At 38.0% G+C, this 27,312-nt stretch overlaps 1 protein-coding gene and 1 non-coding gene across 2 annotated transcripts in view; both read left to right on the top strand.

The window, feature by feature from the left end:
- Positions 1–1,188: 1,188 nt before the first annotated feature.
- Positions 1,189–27,312, top strand: part of LOC128579470 (putative ankyrin repeat domain-containing protein 20A4) — an 86,276-nt gene continuing 60,152 nt past the window's right edge. The window contains exons 1-6 of the mRNA XM_053581548.1: positions 1,189–1,382; positions 6,060–6,174; positions 6,310–6,483; positions 10,840–10,946; positions 12,283–12,417; positions 19,321–19,379. Coding sequence (XP_053437523.1) covers positions 1,189–1,382; positions 6,060–6,174; positions 6,310–6,483; positions 10,840–10,946; positions 12,283–12,417; positions 19,321–19,379 — 784 coding nt within the window. The remainder of the gene's footprint in view (positions 1,383–6,059; positions 6,175–6,309; positions 6,484–10,839; positions 10,947–12,282; positions 12,418–19,320; positions 19,380–27,312) is intronic.
- LOC128579491 (U6 spliceosomal RNA) lies at positions 14,884–14,986 on the top strand. The gene has a single exon (XR_008378169.1). It is a non-coding gene; the product is annotated as a U6 spliceosomal RNA (small nuclear RNA).

Raw genomic sequence — 27,312 nt, 5'->3', positions numbered from 1 at the left:
ATTTTGGAGACTCAGAAGGTGATCTACTTTCAGATCAGAAGTGAAGTTGATTTTTGACAATTCTCGCCTAATATCCCCTTAGTCTCCTTATAGAGAAACCATCCTATCTCTTAGCCTACTTGACAGATTTATTGCTCAGATGGACCTCAGACTTAAACAGAGGCACTGAATAGGGAAGCTGCTCATCCACTTGCCCAGTGGTGGCCAATAGTCCAGCGCCGCTGCCCCACGTTCCAGTTGCAGGTCAAGGAGGGTGGGCCCTCAGGCCAGACAGGCGGGATGGACAGGGACTAGGCTGCCAGCCCGCTGCCACCACAGCCGTGGCCGCAACTCGATGCCAGGCGCCTGCAGTGACTGTCCAGAAGTCCCAGATCTCGCGACGCCCTCAGCAGCACCGATGCAAGGGCCGGGGGGCCTCAGCCTGCGCCAAGCCGGGCGGTGGGCCCGGCACTAGCAGCGGCACTCAGGGGTAGAACCGGCTCCACCGCCGAACCCTGAGTCCCTGTGTCCAGCGCCCAAGGACTCGAGTCCATCGTGCTTCCCAAGGGCCCTACCGACCCCGCCTCCGGGCCGGCTCCTCCTGGGCCCATGCCGGGAGTGTGGGGTCCGCGCCCACCAGGCAGTCCGGCTGAGCGGCTGCCGCCAGGTCGATGGCCAGGCTTGACTGCAACTGAGGTGTCAGCTGCCTGGTTCCTTCCTGCTAGGGGCGCGGGCAGGTTCCTAGTTGCAGGGCTGCTCCCCACAGTCCCTGGCCCTGTCCAAACAGCAGCAAGGACAGGAATTATCTGCCTGAGCTGAGAGGGTACAGAACTCCCTAGATCCCTCCTGCACGCACCATGTGCAGCAGGTGTGCCAGGCCTGGCGGGCAGTGCACGAGGACCCTGTGCACCCAGGGAGCCCCGAGCTCCAGCTCTGTAGCCACGCCCTCCACGCCCAGGCCTCAGCTGCACTGAACTTCGTGACGCCAGCGCTGGTCTTCCTGCGCTCGTGCACTGCGGTTGCTAGCCTTCGGTTGTACTGGTCTGACCACCCAGCCGCCGGGTTTGTTTCCTGGAGTTGCTGCCAGACCTGGTTGGGACACCGGCCTAGGGCTAAGCTGAGCGAGAAAAGCGGAGGGGTGAGGGTGGGGGAAGGGTGACTACGGAGCCGGGAACTCTATCTAAAAGAAATTGTTAGCTGCAGGTGGAGATGGGCAACACAGTCTTTGCCCCTTTGGTCCCCAAGTACTCGGACCAGAATCAGGACCCTGTCTTCTCACCGCCCGGGTATTTCGTCAAAAACTCTGACCTCAGGGCTATCCACAGAGCTGCCTATGAGGGCGACATCTACGAGCTCCTCCACCTGAAAATAAATAAGTTAAATTCGTATGACAAGAAGAAGAGGTAATAGGAACTGGGGGCTCGGGGGTGGGGGTAGCGTCGGGGGTGAGAGGCTGGGGTGACCAGGTGTGAGGGTTAGAGGTAGGAGGGCGAGCAGGAGGAGACACCCCCTATCTTGGGCTCTCTAGGCGAGCCCTCCCGTCTCCAGGGCTCTATAGAAACTGAGATGGGGAAGCCTGGGAGAGGTCCCGCGCGCCGCCCAGGCCACTACTGTGGGCAGCAGAGCAAAAGCTGAACCTCATCTGGTTTCCATCCACTCCAGATTCCCCTTATACAGCTCTGTATTGACCTTTTTTGTTTGTTTTTTGGAGACAGAGTCTCACTTTTTTGCCCTGGATAGAATGCTGTGGCGTCATAGCCCCCCAACAACCTCAAGCACTTCTCTTGCCTCAGACTCCAGAGTAGCTGGGACTACAGGCACCCGCCACAAAACCTGGCTATTTTTAGAGATGAGGTCATGCTCTGGCTCAGGCTGGTCTTGAACCTGTGAGCTCAGGCAATCCACCCGCCTCGGCCTCCAGAGTGCTAGGATTACAGACGCGAGCCCCTATGCCCAGCCTTTATTGACCATTTTAAAGTAATTTAACCAAGAAAATTAGGCATAACCGCATTTTATTTTTAATGTACACATTTTAGGGCATTGCCTGTGGCTCAACGGAGTAGGGCACTGGCACTGGCCCCATATGCCGGAGATGGCGGGTTCAAACCCAGCCCCGGCCAAAAACTGCAAAAAAAAAAAAAAAAAAAGAAAAGAAAAAGAAAAAGAAAGAAAGTACACATTTTAGAACATAATGTTCTATAGAAAAGTACATAATGAGAAAAATAATTCCAACAATATTAGTTCAATCTACCTCTGAACTAACACATCTTTAGATCAAATTCAATTTCCATTTTATAAAGCAATTTTAAAGTGGTAAGATGATTGCATGTGCTTGAATAGGAAGACTCATTTTCCTGAAAATGTGAGCTCTTTCCATGTTTATTAATTTTACATCAGCCAAATAAAACTACCAATTTTTTTCAATTTTTGAGTTGCATATGGTATCCGTCTTTTGTTATTGTCATGACATTAAGAAACGTTTGTAATTGTGTGAATAAAGACTTGCCCGTTTAGATATCAAAATGTGCTATTACTTTCCACAAATTGTTTACTAACATTTGAAAAGACACATAAATGAATGGCACAAAATATAAAATCCAGATACACCAAATATAATGAAGAATTTAGAACTTGATAATGGTGACATTTTATATTATTAGCGAACAATGAATTTTTCATAACTGAGGCATTTGTTAGCTGGAAATAAAGTAGATAGTTTTTTTATCCCAAAAGTAAGTTCATGGCTGGGCACTTCATAACAGGGCAGTAGCCCTAGGACACGGGCCACATACACCTGGGCTGGTGGGTACCAAGCCCAGCATGCTAAACAACGACCACTACAACAAATAAATAGCCAGGTGTTGTGGTGGGCACCTGTACTCTCAGCTACTTGGGAAGCTGAGGCATAAGAATCGCTTAAGCTCAAGAGTTTGAGGTTGCTGTGAGCTGTGACCCCACGGAACTCTACCTAGGGCAACATAGTGAGACTCTGTCTCAAATAAATAAGTAAATACATGTAAGTTCATAATAAAATACATATTAAAAGTTTTAAATATACCAAATGAGGAAAGTGCCAGGAACAAACCCAAATGCCTATTGAGATAGATACATTTTTATGGTAATGAAGCCCTTCCTGAGAATGACCTCTTAAGCTTCATGAAGATTGTTTCAGCAAAATAAACATTAAAACCCTCTGTATATTAGGGGAAAAAATTAAAAAAAAACATGTTTGCAAAATATTTGCAACACATCAAATGAAAATATATCTCAATTTGGGCTGCACCTGTGGCTCAAGGAGTAGGGCGCTGGCCCCATGTACCAGGAGTGGCTGGTTCAAGTCTGGCCCCTGAAAAAACTGCAAAAAAAAAAAAAAAAGTATATATATATATATATATATATATACACACACACACACACACACACACACACACACATATATGTATCTTTACAGGGAACTCTTATGTGTCAATAAGACAATAATTCTAAAATTGGGCAAAGTACATTTTTCTTTACTGATCTACAATTGACCTCTGGACCTGGGAAAAACATTTAGTGTTCTTGATAAGACAAGGAACTTGTTAAATAGGGAATAAATTTTGTTTTCTATCCACAAAGTTTATAAGGATGCAATGTAGTGGTACTTACGCTTTTATGTGCTCATGACCTTTTAAATAGACTCCAACAAGTCATAATAAAATATTTTTATGAAACTCCAACAAGTCATAATAAAATATTTTTATGAAGTAATTAGAAATTCATAAATTTTGTCTTTCTCAGCTCTGCTTAAAGTAACACTGTATTAAGGAGAACCTACATAACATATGTATAAAGAAACTTCAATGCATGCATAGGGTAGTAGATTATGTGACAATTGAAGGTGACATATACACAGGTGTCCGCTGACATGTGATGGTGAACTTTTAAGATATACAGTGAGGGGCGGCACCTGTGGCTCAGTGAGTAGGGCGCCGGCCCCATATGCCGAGGGTGGCGGGTTCAAACCTCAGCCCCAGCCAAACTGCAACCAAAAAATAGCCGGGCGTTGTGGCGGGCGCCTGTAGTCCCAGCTACTCTGGAGGCTGAGGCAAGAGAATCGCTTAAGCCCAGGAGTTGGAGGTTGCTGTGAGCCGTGTGACATCACGGCACTCTACCCGAGGGCGGTATAGTGAGACTCTGTCTCTACAAAAAAGAAAAAAAAAAAAAAAAGGTATACAGTGAGGAAAATGTCAATTTTCTGATACGTACACATGGACTATGGCAATGTATGAGCTGAAAATATGTAAAAAGTATGATAAAACCAGTTGGTGTTAGAAATTGGTATAAGACTAAGATTTTTTTTTTCCCTGTGATTTCTGCAGTGAACCTGTATAAGTTTTAGTAATAGCTTATTATTAATGAAATAATCCTTTCCCAAGGATTATGGGATATGATCCTTGCACAAGAAAAATAATTTGCCACTTTTTATTAATTCATTTATTTGAATTAGTATCTTCTGCTAACTTGTAGTCTCTTCAAAATGAATCTTTTTACCTATATCTGTGCGTGTATATTATGTTGTGTATACATTTTATTATGCACATATATTTTCATAATATATATTTATTATATATACAAATAATTATAGATTTATTATTTTATTTGTGCCCTTAAGAAAATAAAACTGGCAAATATAAATGATTGTTAATCTTGCAAAAGTATTGCTTTACTTCATGAGTTTTTTTTTTTCTTTTAATTGAGCTCCCTATCCATCCTTTGAATTCATTTATTCTCCAAACATAAGCTGGAATCCTCTTTGGTAGGAGACATATACTATTGCCTTTCAGGACCATTCCATCCTAAACCATCATGTTTACCTGAGCAGCCTGAGGAAGATGAGAGGTTTAAAATTGTTGCATTAGGACTTGATCTCACGTGAAGTTTTCCCTCCCTCTGTCAAACACAGTTAAAAAGATTCCTTTACTTTTGAAGAGAATATAAGTTAGCAGAAAAAGAATTTCTAAAGTTAAAAAAATTATTTAAAAATATCTTTTAGTGACCTTTGACATTTTATAACAATCTTAATGACTAATACTAATCATTGGAAATATCTCCTTTATATGTCCATCAATCTAAGCACTGAATAATGAGCCACACTTTGCATTTGAATCCTGCATTTCCTTTGGTTTAAAGATTTTTGAAATCAAAGTGAGAATTAACTTTCTTTTGAAAATTCATTGTTGTTAATTCAGCCTTCTTGTTGTTATAGCACTTTTAAAAACTAAAATTTCTTTAAATGTCAATCATATGAAAATAAAATCTAGAGACCTGTGTGTGCCAAATCTCACTCACTGTAAGCCACCGTGGAATGTGCCATGCACCATTATCTTATGTTCAATAACATAATTTTTAAAATGCTGCCAGTTATACTTATAATCATGAATTACAAGTGGCGTTCCTAAGTCAGAGATATTATAATGCAAAAAAATAAACATCTTAGAATCATTGCAATATAGTTGTATTTCTAATTATCAAAACATACCACAGAGTAGATATGATTCTATCATTTTACTTAATCGGAATGTCATCTTTCTTAGCAGTCATAGTAATAGTTATAATATCAAACAATTACTGAGCTCTTATTTGTGCTAGGAATTGTTCAAAATGCTCAGCATCACAATGGTATCCTGTGAAGTGCTCTTACTAGTTTTTATGTTTTTGGCTGGGGCTGGGTTTGAACCCACCACCTCCAGCATGTGGGGCTGGCACCCTACTCCTTTGAACCACAGGTGCTGCCTGCCCTTACTATTTTTATTTCCATTTTATTGATAAGGAAATTGAGACACAGAAAAGCTAAGCCAAAGTGTGTCCCAAACTGAACTGAGGTTGAACTGAATCCAAAGGCCAATGTCTTTGGATTCCAATAGGCTGCTCTTTTGTTACACAGTGAGTGCTAATAAATATTGTTCTATCTTCACAAGAAAATTAAGGATTTGTTCTGAAAATAGGAATAAATGCAACTTAATGCTTACAATTACATGAATAATTATATGTTTTGAGTGAGTGTACTACAATCTTTTAAAAAGGCTCTCTCAAATTGGTAGGAGTGCTTTGCATTTGACTTGCGTAAGAGGATATGCCAGGGTGGCCGCTATGTTGATCGACAAGAACTGCGATCTGAACATCAGAGATGCTGAAGAGAGGACACCTCTGATAAAGGTAAATAGTAGCCAAATTTCAGCTTGAGATGGATTTTATTTAAACCCATAGAATATAACTAATAAGTGAAATCTGTGAAAGGTTTATATTGCATTCCTAGAACTTATGATCTATTTCTTGGTGTAAAACTGACAGGCCGTGCAATGCGAGAGACCGCAGTGCGTCACTCTCCTCTTAGAACGTGGCGCAGATCCCAACATTACGGATATCCACGGTAACTGCGCTCTCCACTATGCTGCCCACAGCGGCAATGTAGAGATTGCAACAAAACTCCTTGAACATGGTGCCGCTACAGAGATAATGAACAAGGTATAGATTAACTGACTTTATTTTGAAAATATTGGAAATGCATTTGTTTTAACATTGACATATGTAAGGGTTCAATTTTCCAAGTTTGGAAACTTAAGCATCCCCTAAACTAAATATTTTGAAATAGTTCAATTGTCAAAGGTTTCTGTTTAAAAATTGGTACTTTCAAAGGAGCATGAGAGAGTACAGCTTTTTCTATGCATTTATCTTAAATGTTTGTGATAACACTGAATTTTTTGAAGGTTAAATTATTTTTTTCAATTTTTTTTATCATTCTGCTGTTTTTTTCTAATTATCGTAAAATAACACAGAAAAGCCAATTTATCTGAGAAGTAGGTTTTGTCTTAAAACTTCGACAAAAGGAATGTATTTTACAAGAAATAGAAATCTTGCTGTTGACAGGTTCCTTAAAAAGTAATTTCTAGGAACATGATTTGCCTCACATAAGCAAGGGCTAAAGAGGAAAATGGGGAAAAGGGAAAGGAAAGTGATCAGAAACACACAGGCCAGTTTAAAAACTGCATGATTGAGTAAGTGAGATGAAAGCTATGTTGATTAGTATGATGTAAGCACTCCAATTTATACAAATAACACATTGAAAACGGCATAAATGTATTTATGATCTATGTACAAAAGACTTAAAAAATAGTTAAAAAAACTACATAACTGCAGGAAATACCAATAAGAGGAGTTTTTCGCATGTTTTGCCCCAGTTTTTTAATATTTAAACCGGAATCTCTTTATTTTGAGGGATAATAATTCTCAGTTTGAGAGAGTTAGTGAGAGGTAGACTTGCCTAGGCATCAATTTTAGGAGAACTCCGAGAAAACCAGATTGACAATGAGTATGATGAAGTAAGAAAGAAGGAAGAACAAATAATTAACTGATCATCCTAATTTGGCAGAAGCAGCCACTTAGGTAAGAGTGTAAACTCTGCTCTCAAGAATAGAATGTCTTGATGGGAAGGTGGGAGACAAGGACCTTTTACGTAGCAAAATCAAGGTGCATGTTTTGTTCACTAGTCCCTGTTCTCCCCTTCCCTAGAAACATTAAATGGAATTTTTAGTAATGACTCCACCTCTTATTCTTTCTTGTTTTTATCCAAATCCCCAAGTGGTAACAGAAATTGTCCATGTAGGTAGACAATGAGACAAAAGTGGTTTTCTGTTGCATTAGTTCTCCACTAGAATTGTGCAACACAATGAACTGGGGGGAATGTAAAAGAATAATTTAGAAGTCTAGGCTCTGTCCTGAAGATTTTGATTCAGAAAATATAATAAGGTCCAAGTACATATATTTAAAAATATTTCCTTGAAGGCAGGTACAGTGGCATATGCTTATGGTCCATGTTCGTGGGAGACTGAGGTAAGAAGGATCACTCAATCCCAGGAGTTTTTTTCTTTCTTTTTTTTTTTTTTTTTGAGACAGAGTCTCACTATGTCCCCTCAGTAGAGTACCTTGGCGTCACTGCTCACAGCAACCTCCAACACTTAATGCTTAAGCGATTGTCTTGCGTCAGCCTCCCATGAAGCTGGGACTACAGGCACCTGTCACAATGCCGTGCTGTTTTTGTTGTAGTTGTCATTGTTGTTTGGCAGGCCCGGGCTGGGTTAGAACCTGCCAGCTGAAGTTTATATGGCCAGTGCCCTAGCTGCTGAGCTACAGGCGCTGAGCCAACCCAGGATTTCTTGACACTTTCTCTGACACTGTCCCTAATAACAACACAATTTCTTCAAGACTCTGATACACGGAGCACTTAAGTGTAATTATGAATTCACATATATCAAAAATGTAGGAAATTTCTAGAGGCACTACTTCTCTTTCAATCTCTGCTTTCCAGTAATATTAGACTGATGTTTATGATGTCTTTTACTGCTTAAGAAGGTAAAAGAAATGTTACTGGCAGTATCTATTAGCTTACAGAGCAACTTCTTTTCCCTTTCAACCATCAATCATTTACTGTTATTGAGAGGGATTTTAGAAATTTACTTGTGTGTAGTCTTTCAATAAGTGCAGACTGACCTTAGTATTTCCTCTTTGTTATCATTCAGATGATTAAGTCAACAAATGGTTTTTATAAGTAGAGTTTTCTCAATCAGAATAGTAGCAAATCCTTTACCTTTTTTTTATTTGAAGCTGTAATATGAACTGTCTTAGCACATCTCTTAGGGTCACAGAGCTTCAGCATAATCAGGATCTCAGTTTGAAACACTGAAAACCATGAAGTTAGTAAGAATACATATAGGAATTTTTTTAATAATTCCGTTTTGATAGTCCTAGGAACTAGTTATCCATTTGGTTAACAATCTGGGAAAATTCAGTATTAATACAAATAGACTGTAACTGAATATATATTGGAAAACTTTCAAAGTGGATATTATGAATTTTAATAGCAATTTTTATTCCATATTGGAACCTTCTTTTTTTCTTTTTGTAGAACATATGCTAAAGAAAGTCAAGATTTTATGTACAAATACCTGCTTCATTCAAAACCATTTGGAAACACATGTATAACAACTATAAAAACAGTCTAGAGTTCAGTTATGAACCATTGATAGGTTTAGTATCCTTCCATACATTGAACCAACATGTATTAGGAAACAGGCAAAACTATGGGTTTCAGACTTCCCTTAAGGAATCATCAAATCTTGTGTCAGGCTTCTCTTGAGGAATCTCTGGGTGCCCCTTGAGCCTGTCTTACTTGGGCCCTTGATAGATGGCATAGGCTTTCCAGTTTGCTGATGCACCAACCTAGGTACTTAACTTACACTGGTCACATACTGTGCCTCTACAAGTATTTGAATGTATGACTCCTGTTTTATAGTATATGTTGATAAAACGTTCAAAGTTTTCCAGATAGATTTATATTTGTCTATAGTATGCAACCTATATTTTATATCAGTGCCTTAGTGATGGGGTCATATCTTAGAACTTAGAAAATGGCTTTTAAAAACTCTTTGTCTTTGTATCTATCAAATAATTGTCTTCCTGTTAGAATACCTATAAGCCTTTTTAAGTTAATCATGGTTGTAGTTTGATAGATTATGCATATTGCAGATGACATATATTTCCCCTCAGCACCGTCTCTTAAAAATGTGAATGATTTAGTGCCTTTACTTAGGCTGTAAATAATTCATGTAGGTCAGTATTAGAACTTCTATTAAAAAGCCATTATATTTCTGCTTTATATTATGCCTAAAAAAACATAATTTAAAGAGAAACCAGAAAAAAATGGATTAGAAAGTTAAATATGCATTAGATTTCCAGATACCATTTTCATCAAGAAGAAAATTTCTCAGTGAGCTTTCTAACAGCTGAGATAAAAATTAGTAATCTTTTTTTGTTGTTATTGTTGTTTGTTTTGTTTTGAGACAGAGTCTCACTATGTCACCTTTGTTAGAGTGCTGTGGTGTCACAGCTCACAGCGACCTCAAACTCTTGGGCTTAAGTGATTCTCTTGCCTCAGCCTCATAAGTAAAAAATTGATAATCTTGTAACAAGAGACATCCCATGGACCATTTAATAATAAGCAAGAAAAGTTCATTTGAAGTCTAGCTATTTTTTCACTCACTAAAATCTTAGTGAACCATTTGAAACAGGAGTGACAGACCAATTGGCATCTGGGATCTTGTCACCATCGATAGAAGAGAGTCCTCAGTTGGTACACCTGGTGAAATCCTCCCCCTTTGTTGGAAAGCTTTCAAGGATCACAGAAACTCTTAATTTCTCAAATGTTAGGGTTTGCCCCAAAAATGCATTGCCAAAGAGAGATTAAGCAAATTTAAGAGATTGCTTTACTATTGGACATATAATGGAAAGTTTGGTAATATTTGTTATGCATAGATTATCATGGAAACTTTGTGTTGGGGGTACATACTTCTCGTAAGTAGTCTTTGAAATCCAGTGTAAGAAATGTTGATCTAGGGGTAATAATTTAGATCATTAACTCAATAAAAATACTGAAAATGTTTACTACTATATCTTAGGGTAGGGGGATATAGAGATATTAATAATAGATACTGCCTCTGCCCACAAGAAGCTCTTGGTTTAGATGAGAAACAATAAAGTATTACAATATACTGTGGTAAATGCTGTGATAGAAGCAAAGATTCTCAGAAGCCGTCAATGTCTGAACTGAGTTTTGGAGGTAACCTGAGTTGATGTGAAGAGGCAGATCAGAGGTGTTTCCAAGGGCAGGAGCGGCACATTGGAAAGCACAGAGTACTGAGAAGGAAGGGGCTACTTTTTATTTATTTTCTATATGATGTATACAATTTTAGGACCTTATATAAAGTTTTCCACTTATAAAAGTGTACAATTTTTGTCCAGTATTGTATTGTTTTTGCTGTATTGCAGAAAGACACCACACCACTCTTCCTTGCTCTGAAGGAAACACATTCAGATGTGGCGGAACTTTTAATTAAGCACAAGGCAAATATACATCTAGTTGATGGATGTAAGAGGTATAGTAATTCATTCTATTTTTAAAACCTGAGTGGTGTTCTAGAGTAGCAATAGTATCTCTCCCCAGAAATGTTAAATGAACAATAACATTACCTAATAATTATTGTATAGTGAAAAATATCCACACAGATCTTCAGTTACACAGAAAAGCAGTTATTTTGACTGGGCGATATGAAGGGCAGTATACAGAAGGATTTATCTTTTCTTTCAATATTGGCTGATTTTTTTTGTAATTTGGTGTTTTGTTGATATATTAGCTGATAGGCTTTAGTTAGTTTTATAAAATGTGGACTTAAACTTGTAGTTTACTTTATGACTTAATACATACTTCTTCACTCTTTCATAGTATTTTTCAACCTCTGTTGCTTATATGGTTTTCCTTTATAATGTTCTGTGTCCCATAAATAGGAGCTGGGATTCATTTTCTCTTTTGAATGACTTAGTGAGTCTTTGCTTTAAGTTGTTTTCTTTGAAGAATATTGATGTTAGATTATCCTTAAGTGACTATTAATTGTTATTACCAGATCCTGTGGCTTCATCAGCTTTTTTCCATTTTTACTTCTAGTGTAGTTTGATGTTTTAGTTTTTAATTGGCATGGGCAGAAGGATGAAAACTTTAACTGGATAAACTTTTCCTTGAATAAAATAAGTCATAGGTGGGTGATAAAGTGTAAACAGAGAGGCTTTAGATTCCCTGAAGCCTGGGTTGGATTTCTCACTTTTCCACTTGCTAGGTATGATCTTAGGAACATAATTTATCAGCAGATATGTTTTGTGATCTGAAAAGGAGTATAATCTGCCAAGGCTTATGGTGTGTAAAGTCTTATATGCACACACGCAGAGATATGTATTTACATATATATATTTACACACACAATCATTTAATGCAGTGCCTAGCACATGATTATCAACATCAACATCTATAACTACTCTAAAATTATTACCATTATTATTAATGTTATTTGAAGCCTCCAAGTAGCTCTTACTTATTTGACTACTATCTGACTTTGAATTAAAATATATTCTATTTGAAGGAATTGAGAATTCTACATCTAAATCTAGCACTATGTAAGATAAGTGATTTCAGCATTGTTTCTTGACCATTAAAGCCCTAAAAAATAGCAGCTTGTACTGTGTTATACCCGTGAGTTAGGAGGCTTCCTTTTAGCTTCAGTGGAAATTTGCTAAAATAAACATTTCAGTACCCAAGATGTTCATGTCTGTAAGAACATTCTGCACAGATAGACAGGATGTTGAATTGGTAAAGTATATCCAATTAGTGCTATAAATAACTTTTTTCAAGTTCGTAAGTGTGGGTTATCTTTCTTATTTTAGAACAGCGCTCATGCTTGCTGTACTTTGTAATTCGGAAAGCTTAGTGGATCTTCTTTTGGAGCAGAATATTAATGTCTTTGCGGAAGATTTATTTGGACAGACTACAGACAATTATCTTCTTCCTGACTCTGAAAGGTAAGTGTAGACAATAAAAGACTAGTTAATGCTGGGTGGCACCTGTAGCACCGTGATTAAGGTGCCGGCCACATGCACTGGGGGATGACGGGGTCGAACTGGGCCTGGGCCTGCTAAAACAACAATGACAATTGCAACAAAAAAATATCCAGGCAATGTGGCAGGCACCTGTAGTCACAGCTACTCAGTAGGTTTAGGCAAGAGAATTGCTTAAGCCTAAGAATATGAGGTTGTTGTGAGCTGTGATGCCATGGTACTCTACCCAGGGGCACAAAGTAAGAATCTGTCTCAAAAAAAGAAAATAAAAAGAAAGAAAAGAAAAAAGACCAGTTAATGCTAAATTGAGGTGTAAAATAATTATAACTATTGCAACTTGTACATCAGTTGAAATTTCATGGTTTGTTTCAGAAAGTTTTAGAATGGCAATGAGATAGCCAGAAGAAATCAAAAGGACAGAGATGTTAAAAGTATCAATGAGTGCAGGATTCTTAAGACTTTTAAGACCTTTAACCTTAGGTGTTTCAGTTTTATTTGTTTTATTCCAAGTACAGTCCCTATGTGTGAGATAAAGACAGTGTCACAACTCTGCTTTTTATAAGTAGTTATACGGGTCTTGAAAGGTCCACTTTAGTAGAAGGTGTTGTACCATTCCCTGTTGTACTGTTATGCTCTAGACCTTCCTCCTTGAAATTTTCAAGAACTGAAAGGGTTTTAAAGTGGAAGAAAGGCAATCCTCTTTTATAAGGCAGAAAGGGGAGAAGGACTTTGTACTCATTCTGTTTCCCTTGATTGTGTTGCTGCATTGTTGCCATGGAAACTGGTCCTGCAGTCTGGTAATTATGGACCTTTGCTACTAGGAATTCTTTGCTGATTCAGAAGCCTCAGTCTCCATGGTCAACCACACTTAAACTTTCAAGTAACACTTTTTTTAGTTCACATACATATGCTTATATGCTTGGCCATTGTTCCTAAAAGTACTTGTATCCTGCTCTTGCAGCTAGGCCTCTGACCTTTAGCCACCCAAACATACAGTGAGCAAAGAGATCCCACCCATACTTATATGGAGCTTATACAGAGCCCACATTTTAGTTTAGACTTAGTCTAATCCTTTGTAAATTGTCCTTTAAAGTCATTTTATCTAGCAAATAGTAGTTGAGATTGCTCTAAACAGTCAGAGTTTCAATTAATGTTGCAGGAAAAGATAGAAGTTCCGTTTTTTCTTTGTTACCAGATGTATGCCCTGAAGCCTACTTACAGACTGTGGAACACCTTTCCTTAGGCTGTAAAAGACCCCATATCCTTCTCTAGTAGTGGACACCAACTTTCCCTTGGCCCTCAAATGATCTTTCCTCCATAATTATGAAAATCTTGGAAGCTAATTGGTTCTCTACCTCAAAATTCAAAAATGTTTTCAAATTCTATGTCAAATTCTAAGAAGCTGCTGGATGTAACCTCTGAATCTGAACAGGTTAGTTGTATTTCCATGACAAATCAATAACAAAGCAAATAAACAACCTACCCAATAAGAAAGGATATTTGCATATTTTGAATTAGATAAAAGCTTAATAACTAGGATCCACAGAGAACTCAAATTAATAAGCACAAAAAGAATGAAGAATCCTTTATAACACAGAGCAAGAGAGATGAATAGAATCTTCTCTAAAGAAGACAGATGAATGGCCAACAAACATATGAAAAAATGCTCATCATCCCTAATTATTTGAGAAATGCAAATCAAAATCACCCTGAGATATCACCTAAACCCAGTGAGAATGGCCCACCTTATAAAGTCTCAAAACTACAGATGCTGGCATGGATGTGGAGAGAAGGAAACACTTTTGCACTGCTGGAGGGACTGCAAACTAGTACAACATTTTTGGAAGGAAGTATGGAGATCCCTCAAAGAACTCAAACTAGACCTCCCCATTTGATCCTGCAATCCCATTACTGGGCATCTGCCTAGAAGGAAAAAAAAAAGTCTATTTACCGTAAGGACACTTGCACTAGACTGTTTACCACAGCTCAATTTACAATTGCTAAAATGTGCAAACAGCCTAAATGCCCACCAACCCAGGAATGAATTAGAAAACTGTGGTACATGTATATCATAGAATACTATTCAACCACTAAAAAAGATGGAGACTTTACATCTTTTGTATTAACCTGGATGGAAGTGGAAGACATTATTCTTAGCAAAGCATCACAAGAATGGAAAAGCAAGAATTCTATGTACTTAATTCTAATATGAGAATAATTAGTGACCTAGCACACAGTGGGGGGTTGAGGATGGGAAGAACAGAGAAAGGGAGGGGGTGGGAGTCATGGGGGGGTTTACAAGTTTTGGGGGTGGAACACTATTATTGGAGGGTCTTCATCTGACACAAGTAATCAATGTAACCAGGTTCTTTATATCCTCAATGAATCCCCCCCAGAAAACAAAATACTTACATACAAAAGTAGAACTTTGTGCTTACTTTGCAGCATGTATAATAAAATTGAAACAATACAGAGAAGATTATGACTCATGTGCAAAGGTCACGTGCAGTTTCTTGAGACATTCCATATTTTGTGCAGTTCTTGAATGGTCACTGAATTGTTTGACAAACTCTAATAGTATGAGTCAAAGCAAAATGGGCAGCACCCAATAGTGCTGAAATATTTGTGTAAGATGATCTATGAAATGAGCATGGAGCTGAATAACACCTCAGATGTTGTGTGCAAAGTGTTGTTGGTATATTTCAGAAATGAGAAAGTGTCAATTTTGATCTCCTTCATGGAACTTAAAGAAGCAGGATTCTTTTGTCTTCCACATCAATTTGAGATGAGCATGGAGATTAAATACCATTCTAACAAATATCTGCTGGTTCAGAGTCTGACTAGGTACTAGGTAGAGAGAGAATAGTAGGAATCCAAACCAGATCTTGACATCTATTAGTTTTCTACCATTATAATGGGGGACATTTACTTTATGTTATCTAATTTAGTGAGCTCATGTATTTACAAATAAATTTTGTTGAAAACTATGAAACAGCTGAGATGACCTTCTTACTGGATGAAGAGAGTTTGGCCACCTGTCACTGTCAGCCAATATGCAGAGATGGGGATAGTTGCATCAAACTTTGTTTGTCAGAAGTCCATTAATTGTGGAGAAGAGTGAGAGTAGACTCTTCAAGACTTTTCTGTTCTTCTATTTCCAAAATCACAGTTTTTTATTGTTGGGGATTTAGTGAGGGTATAAAGGCCCAGGTTACACTAATTGCATTTGTGAAGCAAAGTTCCTCTTATAAATGTGTTCCTCCCCCAAGAGGTGTTCCAAACACTGTGACCTTCCCCTTCTTCCCTCTCTCCACTCCTCTATTCTCCCACCCCAAAACACGTACTAGGTCATTAATTGTCCTCATATCAAAATTGAGTACATTGGATTCTTGCTTCTTCATTCTTGTGATGCTTTACTAAGAAGGATGTGTTCCACTGCCATCCAAATTAGTAAAAAGGATATATAGTGTTCATCTTATTTAGTAGCTGTATAGTATTCCATGGTATACATATACCACAGCTTAATCCATTCCTGGGTTGGGGAGGCATTTAGGCTGTTTCTCCATTTTGTTCGATTGTAAATTTAGCTGCAATAAACAGTCTACTTCAAGTGTCCTTATGGTAAAACGATTTTTTTTTTCCTTCTGGGTAGGTACCCAGTAATGGGAGGATCAAATGGGAAGTCTAGTTTGAGTTCTTTGAGGGTTCTCCATACTTCCTTCTAAAAGGTTGTATTAGTTTGCAGTCCCAGCAGAAGTGTAGAAGTGTTCCCTTCTCTCCACATCCACATCAGCATCTGTAGCTTTGAGACTTTGTGATGTGGGCCATTCTCACTGGGGTTCAATGATATCTCCGAGTGTTTTTGATCTGCATTTCTCAAATAATTAGGTATGATGAGCATTTTTTCATATGTTTGTTATTTTCTCATTTGTATGTCTTCTTTAGAGAAGGTTCTGTTTATCTCTTTGGCCCATTGATAGAAGGGATTGTTGACTCTTTTTCTGTTGCTTAATTTGAGTTCTCTGTAGATCCTAGTTATCAATATTTTGTCCAATTCATAATATACAAGTATCTTTTCCCATTCTGAAGACTGTCTATTTGCTTTTGTTTTTGTCCCTTTAGCTGTACATAAGCTATTGAGTTTAATTAAGTCCCATTTGTTTATTGTTTCTGCTGTTGCAATTGCCACTGAAGTCTTCTTCATACAGTCTTTTCCCAGGCAGATACCTGGACGTGTTTTTCCAGTATTTTCTTCAAGGATCTTTATTGTTTTATGCCTTAGATTTAGATCTCTTATCTATCTTGAATAAATTTTAGTGAGTGGTGCAAAGTGAAGATCTAGTTTCAGTCTTTTATGTGTGGTTATCCAGTTCTCCCAGCACCATTTTACTGAATAGGGATTCTTTCCTCCAGTGTATGTTCTTGTTTGGTTTATCAAAGATCAGGTGGCTGTAAGATGTTAGTTTCATTTCCTGGTTTTCTATTTGGTTCCAAAATGTCTATATGTCTATTTTTGTGCCAGTACCATGCTGTTTTGATCAATATGGCCTTGTAGTACAGCCTAATGTACTACAGGTTTGTTTTTATTACTAAGGATGGCCTTAGCTACACAGGATTTTTCCTGGTTCCATACAAAACAAAGAATTATTTTTTCCAAGTCTTGAAAGTATGATGTTGGTATTTTAATGGGGATTGCTTGAATCTGTAGAATGCTTTTGGAAGTACAGACATTTTAACAATGTTGATTTTCCCCAGCAATGAGCATGGTATGTTCTATCATTTGTTAATATCCTCTTCTGTTCCTTCTCTTAGGGTTTTATAATTTTCTTTATAGAGATTCTTCACCTCTTTTGTGAGGTATATTCCTAGGTATTTCATTTTCTTTGAAACTACTGTGAGGGGAAGCGTGTCCTTGATTGTCTTCTTGTCTTGGCTGCTGTTATTGGTGTATACAAAGGCTACTGATTTGTGGACATTAATTTTATATCCTGGCACCTTACTGTATTTTTTGATCACTTCCAGGAGTCTTGTGATTGAGTCTTTGGGGTTCTCTAAGTATAATATCATATCATCAGCAAAGAGGGAGAGTTTGACCTGCTCTGCCCCCATTTGGATGTCCTTTATTTCCTTCTCTTGCCTGATTGTATTGGCTAGAACTTCCAGCACTATGTTGAATTAGTAGTGACGATAGAGGACAACCTTGTCTGGTTCCATTTCTAAGTGGAAAAGATTTCAGTTTTGCTCCATTGAGTATAATACTAGCTGTGAGTTTGTGGTAGATAGCTTTGATCAGTTTAAGAAATGTGCCACCTATACCTGTATTCTTTAGTGTTCTAATAACCCTAAGGAAAATTATGCTGGGTTTTATTGAATGCTTTTTCTGCATGTATTGAGAGGATCGGGTCTTTGTTTTTGCTTCTTTTGATATGATATATTCCAAAATCACAGTTTTATACGTAAAAGTTAAAGGAAAGAATCATACTGATCCTTATATTAAACAGCAGTAATTAATACTTATTTCAAATAACAATAATCACCATAACCAATGATCTGTAACAAACAATAATTGACATAACCCATGATCCATATAACAACATTCCAATTCAGAAGTTAATCTCTTTAATACATTGCCTTAAGCTATTCAAGATATACAATGTTAGTTTAAACCCATATTTACAAGACAACAAGGATGGGAGACAAGAGGCAAAGGTCACATAGGACATAATCAGAGGTCACACAGGACATAACCAGCCAGACCGTCTGTGTCATCTCAGCCCTAGCCTGACTAACTCCATCTTATTCTCGCTTCGTGTGCTATCAACCTGATTTATAAGCCACACAGTAGAAAACAACCAATATCCGAAAAAGTAGGACTTAATGAACGTGTACTGGAAAATGCAACATTAGAATATTACAACCTATGGGGCCAGCACCCGTAGCTCAGTGGGTAGGATGCCAGCCACATACACCAAGGCTGGCCGGTTGGATCCCACCCGGGCCAGCCAAAATGACAGTGACAACTGCAACAACAACAACAACAACAACAACAACAGTTGGGCATTGTGGCGGGCACCGGTAGTCCCAGCTACTTGGAAGGCTGAGGCAAGAGAATCACTTAAGCCCAACAGTTTGAGGTTGCTGTGAGCTGTGACACCATGGCACTTTACCCAGGGTGACTTAGTGAGGCAATGTCTCAAAAAAAAAAAAAAGACTATTACAACCTATGAAAAATACAGATGGTAGTTTGTGTGGGATTCTATGACAGTTTCAATAATAAATTTTAGGAGCAATGTATTCCATTGTATTCCTGTTTCTCTGAGCATTTAAAAATTTTGTCTCAGTAAATCATCATAACAACCTAGTTAAAGAAGGTCATAAAATCCTTATTTTTAGAAAAAAAAATTATTGATCCTTAAAGAAGCAGTTTTGCCATGAACAATTAGCTATTTGTTATAAAGGTAGAACTTATTCCGAGTTCAGGAAGTTTTCCATTTTTTTCAAGCTAATTCTAATCAATGTAATGAGCTGTACTGCCCTCACTTCATGAGTACTTCACCTTGCTTTTTTTCTTTATTCTTTAGAATCTGTATAAGAATTTCATAGAGGGGCGGCGCCTGTAGCTCAAGGAGTAGGGTGCCAGTCCCATATGCTGGAGGTGCTGGGTTCAAACCCAGCCCCTGCCAAAAACCACAAAAAAAAAAAAAAAAAAAAAAAAGAATTTCATAGAGCTTACAAATTTGATTTGTATGGGATAAAATTCTGATGTCAGCTCTTATATTTTCTGAAATACTCTAATAATTTAATATATGTGGTAATGTATTTCATATCAGTATTAAAACTATAATTCTATTTATTCTTTATACATAGCATTCAACAGAAAATTTTGGAATACAAGGCAAAAATTAAACCTATAACTCCTACACAAGGTAAGACTTCTGATAATGGATTACTCTGGGTTGTCCTAGCTTAGTAAGAGTAGTAAGTTCTGAACACAAAGGAGCAGTTACAAAAAAAGTGTAAATTTTATGTATTTTTTCTTCATTTCTTTCTTCCAAGCCTAGAGTTTAGAATTGTTTATTAAGTCAGTTACAGATAACTTAGAATCCAGTATAATATTGTCTGAGAACAATTAATTTAATTAGTTTTGGCCTGTAAGATCTTATACGAGATTTTGCATAAATACGAAAAAAGATGTGCAAGTTAGAATGTTGAAAATTTCTGCTATCATCACACTGTAATGAGTTGAACTTGTTAATAAAATAAATCCTCAATTTAATTTTTGTAATAAGGGATTTACATTCAGTAAAAGAATATTAATTACTAGTTACCCTCAAAAATTGTGGGGGTTATAGTCAAACATCTGCATATAACATTTTGGGGGGGAGACAGGATCTTCCTCTGTTGGCCAGGGATGCATCACCATAGCTCACTGCAACTTCAGACTCCCGGACTCCAGTAGTCCTCCTGCCTCAGCCTCCTGAGTAGCTGGGAATACAGACATATACCACCAGGCCCAGCTAATTTTTAAAATTTTTATAGAGTTGGAGTCTTGTTTTCTTGTTCAGGTTGGTCTCAAACTCCTGGTCTCAAGCAATTTCCCCATCCTTTCAAAGTGCTGGGATTATCCACCTATGTATAATATTTGGCTCCCTACAAACTATTAATAGCCTATTGTTGACTGAAAACCTTAGTGAATGAAACAATCAATTACCACATATTTTTGTGTGTGTTAGCTACCTGATTCTCACAATAAAGAAAAAATCTTGTATTCTTACAATAAAGATAGAGGAAAGAATTCATTAAGAAGAAAGAAAGAATTGAAAAGTATATTTACTGTTCATTAAGTGGAAGAGGATAATCATAGGGACTTCCACCTCATATGGAATAGGCTGAGGAGGAGGGAGGGGAGAGATTGGTTTTGCTGTCTGCAGGTGGCAGAGGTGAAAGAAAATCTGCATGTAAGTGGATGCTGCAGGCAACACCCCTGTTGTTTAAAGGTTCACTGTATTACATAGTGCTATCTGTCTCTAAAAACATACTGTCTTTAAACCTGGGAACTCAACAATAAACAATACCTCTGTGGTACCATAAATAGGCATAAAACTACGAAACATATCCAGTGTGGGCTAACACCAATAAGTGAATATTTCTTAATGGTACCTTCTGGGTAGGCGAGTCAGAAGGGCAATCCCTGTTGAGAAGCACAGGTTATATATTCTTATACCAACAAGATCTTATTATTATTGACTTCATTAACCAAAAATTGAAATGTAATAAGGTATATTTACTTGGTTAGAATAAGGTGTGTTCTTCTGTGTGCTAGGTAATTATCATGGTAACCATAATTGTGTTAGAAGAAGATACTCTGTTACCATTCGCTAGAGGTTTTGCCTCATAAATATTCCAAATTCCCAACTCTGAGTAAACAAAGTATAATCAAAGTACAAAAATGTTTCATAGTAACAAAAGTGCTATTAGGCTACCTCAATGTGACATCAAATGCATTATGCAATCTAAACTATAATGTAGTGTATCTTTCTGAAATAACTTCTGTATCAGGTTTCTCAAGTTGTAGAAGAAAAAGATGGAGTAGACTGGGCTCAGTAGCTCATGCCTGTAATCCTAGCACTCTGGCAGCCTGAGGCAGGCAGAATACTTGAGCTCAGAAGTTCAAGACCAGCCTGAGCAAAAGTAAGACCCCATATCCACTAAAACTAGGAAAACTAGCTGGGAGTTGTGGTAAGTGCCTATAGTCCCAGCTACTCAGGAGGCTGAGGTAAGAGTTTGAGGTTACTGTGAGCTACAACTCCATTGCACTCTACCCATGGTGACAGAGTGAGACACTGTCTCAAAGAAAACAAATGGAATAGACATAGTTTTGGCCTGTAAGGTGCTCCGAATATATCCTTTCCTATTTAATTCCTGAGGTTGATGAACAAAATTGTTAAGGAAATAATCTTTATTCCTTTGCCCGTTTAACAAATAACTATCAAGTGTCTTTTATGTACTAAGTGTTTTTCTAATGTTGTAGAAGACAAACATTTAAATAAATAATATCAGAAGCTAGTTGGGGTTTTTGTTGTTGTTTGTTTGTTTCTTTCTTTCTTTTGAGACAGAGTCTCCCTGTGTCATCCTGGGTAGAGTTCCATGGCATCACAGCTCACAGAAACCTCCAATTCTTGGGCTTAAGCAGTTCTCTTGCCTCAGCCGCCCAAGTGGCTGGGACTACAGGCACCCACCACAATGCCCGGCTAATTCTTTGTTGCAGTTGTCATTGTGTAGCTGGATTTGAACCCGCCAGCCTCTGTGCATATGGCTGGCACCATAACCACTGTGCTGTGGAGCCGAGTAAAGAGCTAGTTATTATCATTGTCACTTTAATTATTTAGTACTTTCTTCATGGTTTACTGTGTGCGAGCACATGCTTATATCATTCCTTATGTATTTATTATGTTATGTTTATGCCAGCCACTTTTAAGTCCATGCAGAGAAATTAAAGCTTTAAGGGAATGAATAGGATGTAAGGTAAGCAGGTAGGGTGAACAGCAGTCTTCCAGAGAAAGAGGCAAAATATGGATGCTTGTAGAAGGAACATCTAACCAGATTACATGTTTGTCAGAAGGAAGAGCAAGTGCAAAATCTGATGTTCATAAGCGGCTTTGCCCAATGTCTGAGAGGTTCAGTTTTGCTGGGAATGAGGTGAATACCTGACTCACACATTTTTAGTAGTATAGAAATGAATAGATCTTATTCTGTAGGTCGTGGGCATTTTTTAAAAATCATTGCTGTGTACATTAATGCCATTATGGGGTACCATGTGCTGATTTTATATACCATTTGAAATATTTTCATCAAACTGGTTAACATAGCCTTCAGCACATTTTCTTACTGTGTTAAGACCTTTATACTCTACACTTAGTAAATTTAACATGTACCCTTGTAAAATGCACAGTAGTTGTGTTCCCACACTCCATCCATGCTGAAGATGACCTAACCAACAGTGGCTAAAACCACAGAAAACAGAGTTGTTTGGGGGGGGGGTCAGTGCACATCCTCAGCATCCCCCTTGTTGTCCCTCTTTCTGCTGTGCTGTTGCTGGTGTTTTGTTCATGTCTCCTTTCATGGTTGCCTAATTAGCAGTAACTCCAAACATTGTTTTCCCGTAAGGTGATGTCTCATGGTTGGAAGGCCTGCTTTTCTTCATGTTTCAGTTAAATGGAGAGAAAACTCACATGCTTGCAGGGGACTTCCTGTTAGATTTTGATGGCTGGGGTACGTCATATGCTCATCCCTAAACAATTCACTGGGACTGAAGATTAACTTAGAATAATTATTTCTGGTTTTGGAGATGGGGAAGGGTTTGGGGATGATAAATATCCATATAGGATTGTGTTTCTCTAGCAAGAGGGAACATGGAATGGCTATTATGTATGGAGCCAGTAAAGTTTGCTGTAGGGATTCATTGGTGAATTTTGAGCAAGGGAGTCACAGATCAGATTTGAGTATTAGAGAGCTCTGTTTATGAGCTAAAGCAAGGACTTGCAAGGTTTTTGTTCAAAGGGCCAGACAGTAAATATTTTAGCTCTGCTGGTTATCTCTGTCACATCTACTCAACCCTGTCATGGTTCTGTGAAAGCAGTCATCAATAATATGTAAGCAAATAGATATGAATTTATTCCAATAAATGTTACTTATAAAGGCATGCCAGGATGAATTTTTATATGTTGTCTGTAGTTTTCTGAGGCCTCGTGTAGGGGATAGGAGGAAGGTAAACACATGAAGAGATTAGGAGACAAAGAAAGCTTTTTTGGTAGTCAAAGCCACAGTTACCTTGGCACCAATTCTTGCTCTCAATCTATTATGAGGTTTTACCCATCCATGGTAAAATATAGAAAAATAGGGAGCTTAGTTTATTTTTATTTTTAAATGTTGGTATTTTTCTTGGCATTGTGACTTTATTTGTTTCTCTTAAAGTATTTTTTTCATTTATGAAATAACAATGATAATTGTTAGTTTGTTTTCCCTATGAGAATGATGCATTAAGAGCACATACTAAACTAGGAATTATCAATGTATTTTAATGTATTAATATTTAACCCTCCAGCAGTAGTAGAAATATGCAGAAGAAGAAAAGCAATATAGTCAACATGATTTAGTGATTATTGAATGTGAAAAGCTTAGGGGGCAGAGAGAAATCTCAGATAATCCATACATTTCCATGCTGTACACAAATCTATTCAAGGGAATTTTTGAGGAAAACATCCATGGTATCACCAGAGATCCAGACATCTAGATACAAGATGGTCATCAAACTCTGGAAAGTCTTATAGCATATGCCGCATCTCCGAGACACATGATAATCAACTTGGCCAAAGTCAAAATGAAGGAGAAAATTCTACAGGCATCTAGGTGTAATCTATAACTGACCTGCAAAGGAAAAGCCATCAGACTAACAACTTATCAGCAGAAATCTTATGAACCAGAGGGATGGAGTCTCCTCTTTAATGTTTTTAAACAGAACAACTACCAGCCTAGAATCTGGTATCTTGAAAAACTAAGTTTCATATTTGATGTAGAAATTAAGCTTTTCCAGACAAGCATGGGGGGCATTTGTCACGACCAGACCTGCCTTGCAGAAAGTAGTCAAAACTGCATTATACATGAATCAGCAAAATTGATAGCCACCAATGTAAAAATCACCCAAAAAAGTAAAGCTCACAACTCTTATAGAATAATAGCACAAAAGGGAAAAAAGTACAAGGTCTTACCCAACACCATGAACAGAAGAGCATCCTACATATCAATTGTATCTCTTAATGGTTTAAATGCACCACTCACAAGGTGTAGTCTGACTGAATGGATAAGGAAACACAATCCAAGTATCTGTTTTCTCCGGGAAACATGTTGGAGCCACAAGGATGCATACAGATACAATGTGAACGTGTGGAAAAAAGTATTCCACACAAATTGAAACCAAAAGAGAGCAGGCATAGCCATTCTCATATCAGATAAAATGGACTTTAAATTAGCAAAGGTAAAGAAAGCCAAAGATGGTTATTTTAAAATGGTAAAGGGAAAACTTCAACAAGAAGTTACAATAATCCTGAATGCAGTAGACCCTCAGTGACTTGAACAGAACACCCAAGGGACTGTAAAAAACTGGTCAACTGGTCAAGAACTAGACCTACTGTACTGACACGTACATGTGGTGCATGTCCAGTCTATGAAAATTAAGTCAACTTAAGGAGGCAATGTAGGGAGTTGGTCAACCCTGAAGGTTCTACTGTATGTATGCACCTCACATACCAGCTTCCAGATAAATAAAGCAGACCTGCCATTAGACACTACAATTCCCCTACTCGGAGTATATTCAAAAGACCAAAGTAATTTTGAAAGTTACTTTTCAAAAAATATATTTGCACCAGATTATTAAGAAGCCTAAGTGCCAATTGACCGATGAATTGATTAATAAACTGTGGTATATGTATACCATGGAATACTATGCAGCCTTAAAAAAGATGAAGCTTTTACCTCTTTTATGTTTACATGGAGGGATCTGGAACATATTCTCCTGAGTAAAATGTCTCAAGAATGGAGGAAAATATATCCAATGTACTCAGTACTTCTATGAAACCTACTTATATTTACTCACACTTTCTTTTTCTTTTTTGCAATTTTTGGCCTCGGCTGAGTTTGAACTTGCCACCTCTGGCATATGAGGCTGGCATCCTACCCCTTTGAGCCATAGGTGCCGCCCTAGTCACACTTTCTTATGAACGATAGAACACAACTATAGCCCGAGATGTAGGAGAGAAATGCAGTAGGAAGAAAGGAGAGGGGAGAGCTTTGACAGAGGGAGGGTAAAAGGTGGGATCTCACCTATGGAGCATATGACAAGGGTGCAAGTCAAATGTGAAATGTTTTGGCACAGTAACTGAGATAACGCCAGAAAGGCTATGTTAACCACTGTGATAAAAATGTGTCAAATGGTTTATGAAGCGAGTGTATGATGCCCCATGATCATATCAATGTATACAGTTATGATTTAATAAAAAAAATAAATAAAAAATAAAATAAAATAAAATGAAAAGGCTGTTCTCCAAAAAAAAAAAAAAAAAAGTGTCAAGTGTAGAACATAGATGTTTTGGTATAATAATCAAGTAAATGAGGTGAAAGCTGTGAGGACTGGCTTGATCTACATGTCAGATTGTATAAAAAAATCAGCACATTTGGGCGGCGCTTGTGGCTCAGTGAGTAGGGCACCGGTCCCATATGCCGGAGGTGGCGGGTTCAAACCCAGCCCCGGCCAAAAACCACAAAAAAAAAAAAAAAAAAAAAAATCAGCACATTGTATCCCACATATGCATGAATGTATTCTTGTATTTGACTTAATAAAAAAAAAAAAAAGAAAGTTAAGTAAAGAAATAAATACAGAAAACTTCTCATCTGGAACTCAAGCAACCCGCATTTGCAAGAAACCAGCACATGACCTGGTAGAAAACCTAATTGGAAGTTAAACTTGGTGTGCTGTGCTGTCAGCAATCTGAGGCTTTGCACATCCCTCCTGTGGCTCCCATGTTTTCCCTGTTACAAGTCCAGGTGTGAATGTATGTTACTCAAAGTTTAAAAAATACTGTGGTGAAGTAGAAAAGTGTTTTGACTTCAATTTAACTAAAATTGTACACTGCATTTAAAAAGCTGTTTTATAAAACAGTAAAACTGTGTTATAGTAAGTGAAGTCTGTCTTTGTCTTAATTTGCTTTTAACCAGTGTATTTGAATATTAATATGAAGTCAATACAGAATTAGTGGTATGTTATGGTGTGAACAAAAGAGATAGGCCTATTTTTAAAAGGAATTCTCAAGTTACCAGAAACTACATTTATCTGGAATATACCGATCCCCATGGGTTCCAGAGAGCAGGAAGATAACTGTGGCAGGATTGTGTTTACTGGGGACTTTAACACCTAACTGTCATAGATGGACAGATCATAAAACCAGAGTATAAGTAAATGCAGACTCTAATCAAATGGGCCTAACAGACATTTTCAGAACATTCTATCTCAAAACTATTGAATAAGACATTCTTCTCTGCAGCGCATGAGATATTCTCTGAGATTGATCACGCCTTAGGCTACAAAAAGGCCTTAAGAAGTTAAAAAAAATGAAATCATACTGTACATCTTCTCTGACCACAGTGGAATGAAACTATAAGTGAATCACTAGAGAACTACCCAAACCTTTGCAAAGTCACAGAAATTAAACAACGTGCTGCTGAATGATTATTGAGTCAAAAACAAAATTAGCATAGAAATCAAGAAATAATTTGAAAAACAGGGAAACATAGGTCAGTCAGTCCCTGTATACACTGCCAACTGCCCCTGTGCCTGCTGCTTGGACACCATCTTGGGTGGCATCTCTGATGGGTGGGAGCCAAGCACTGATAACCACGTGGAATGGCAGCACCCTGGCTTGACCATAGAGCTGACCCATGGCACCTGGATGCTCTGAGAACATTTCAATTTTGGTCTCAGGATGTACACAGTGGGATTCTAAAAACACAGGGTTTTACTCCCAAGGACATTCGGGACCGAAACATTCATGATGTTTCTTCTTCTGAAGGGAAGGATGCCTTCTATGTTGGGATTTTGGGGAAACCCCAAAAGTAGCAAAAGTCTTCTTCTTCTGTTGCTCCGTTTTATGCAGTCAAATGTCATGACAGCAGAGCCATTGTGAAGATCCTCACTTCCATCGGGACAGGATCTGACTGTGCTAGCATGACTGAAATACAATTAGTGCAGAGTGTCAGGTACCTCTAGAGAGGATTATCTATGCAAATCCCTGTAAACAAGTGTCTCCA

Source organism: Nycticebus coucang, unplaced genomic scaffold (assembly GCF_027406575.1).
Source record: "Nycticebus coucang isolate mNycCou1 unplaced genomic scaffold, mNycCou1.pri scaffold_57, whole genome shotgun sequence".
Lineage (NCBI taxonomy): Eukaryota > Metazoa > Chordata > Mammalia > Primates > Lorisidae > Nycticebus > Nycticebus coucang.
Note: the sequence above shows the minus strand (reverse complement) of the source record. Positions and strands in the feature narration are given on the sequence as shown.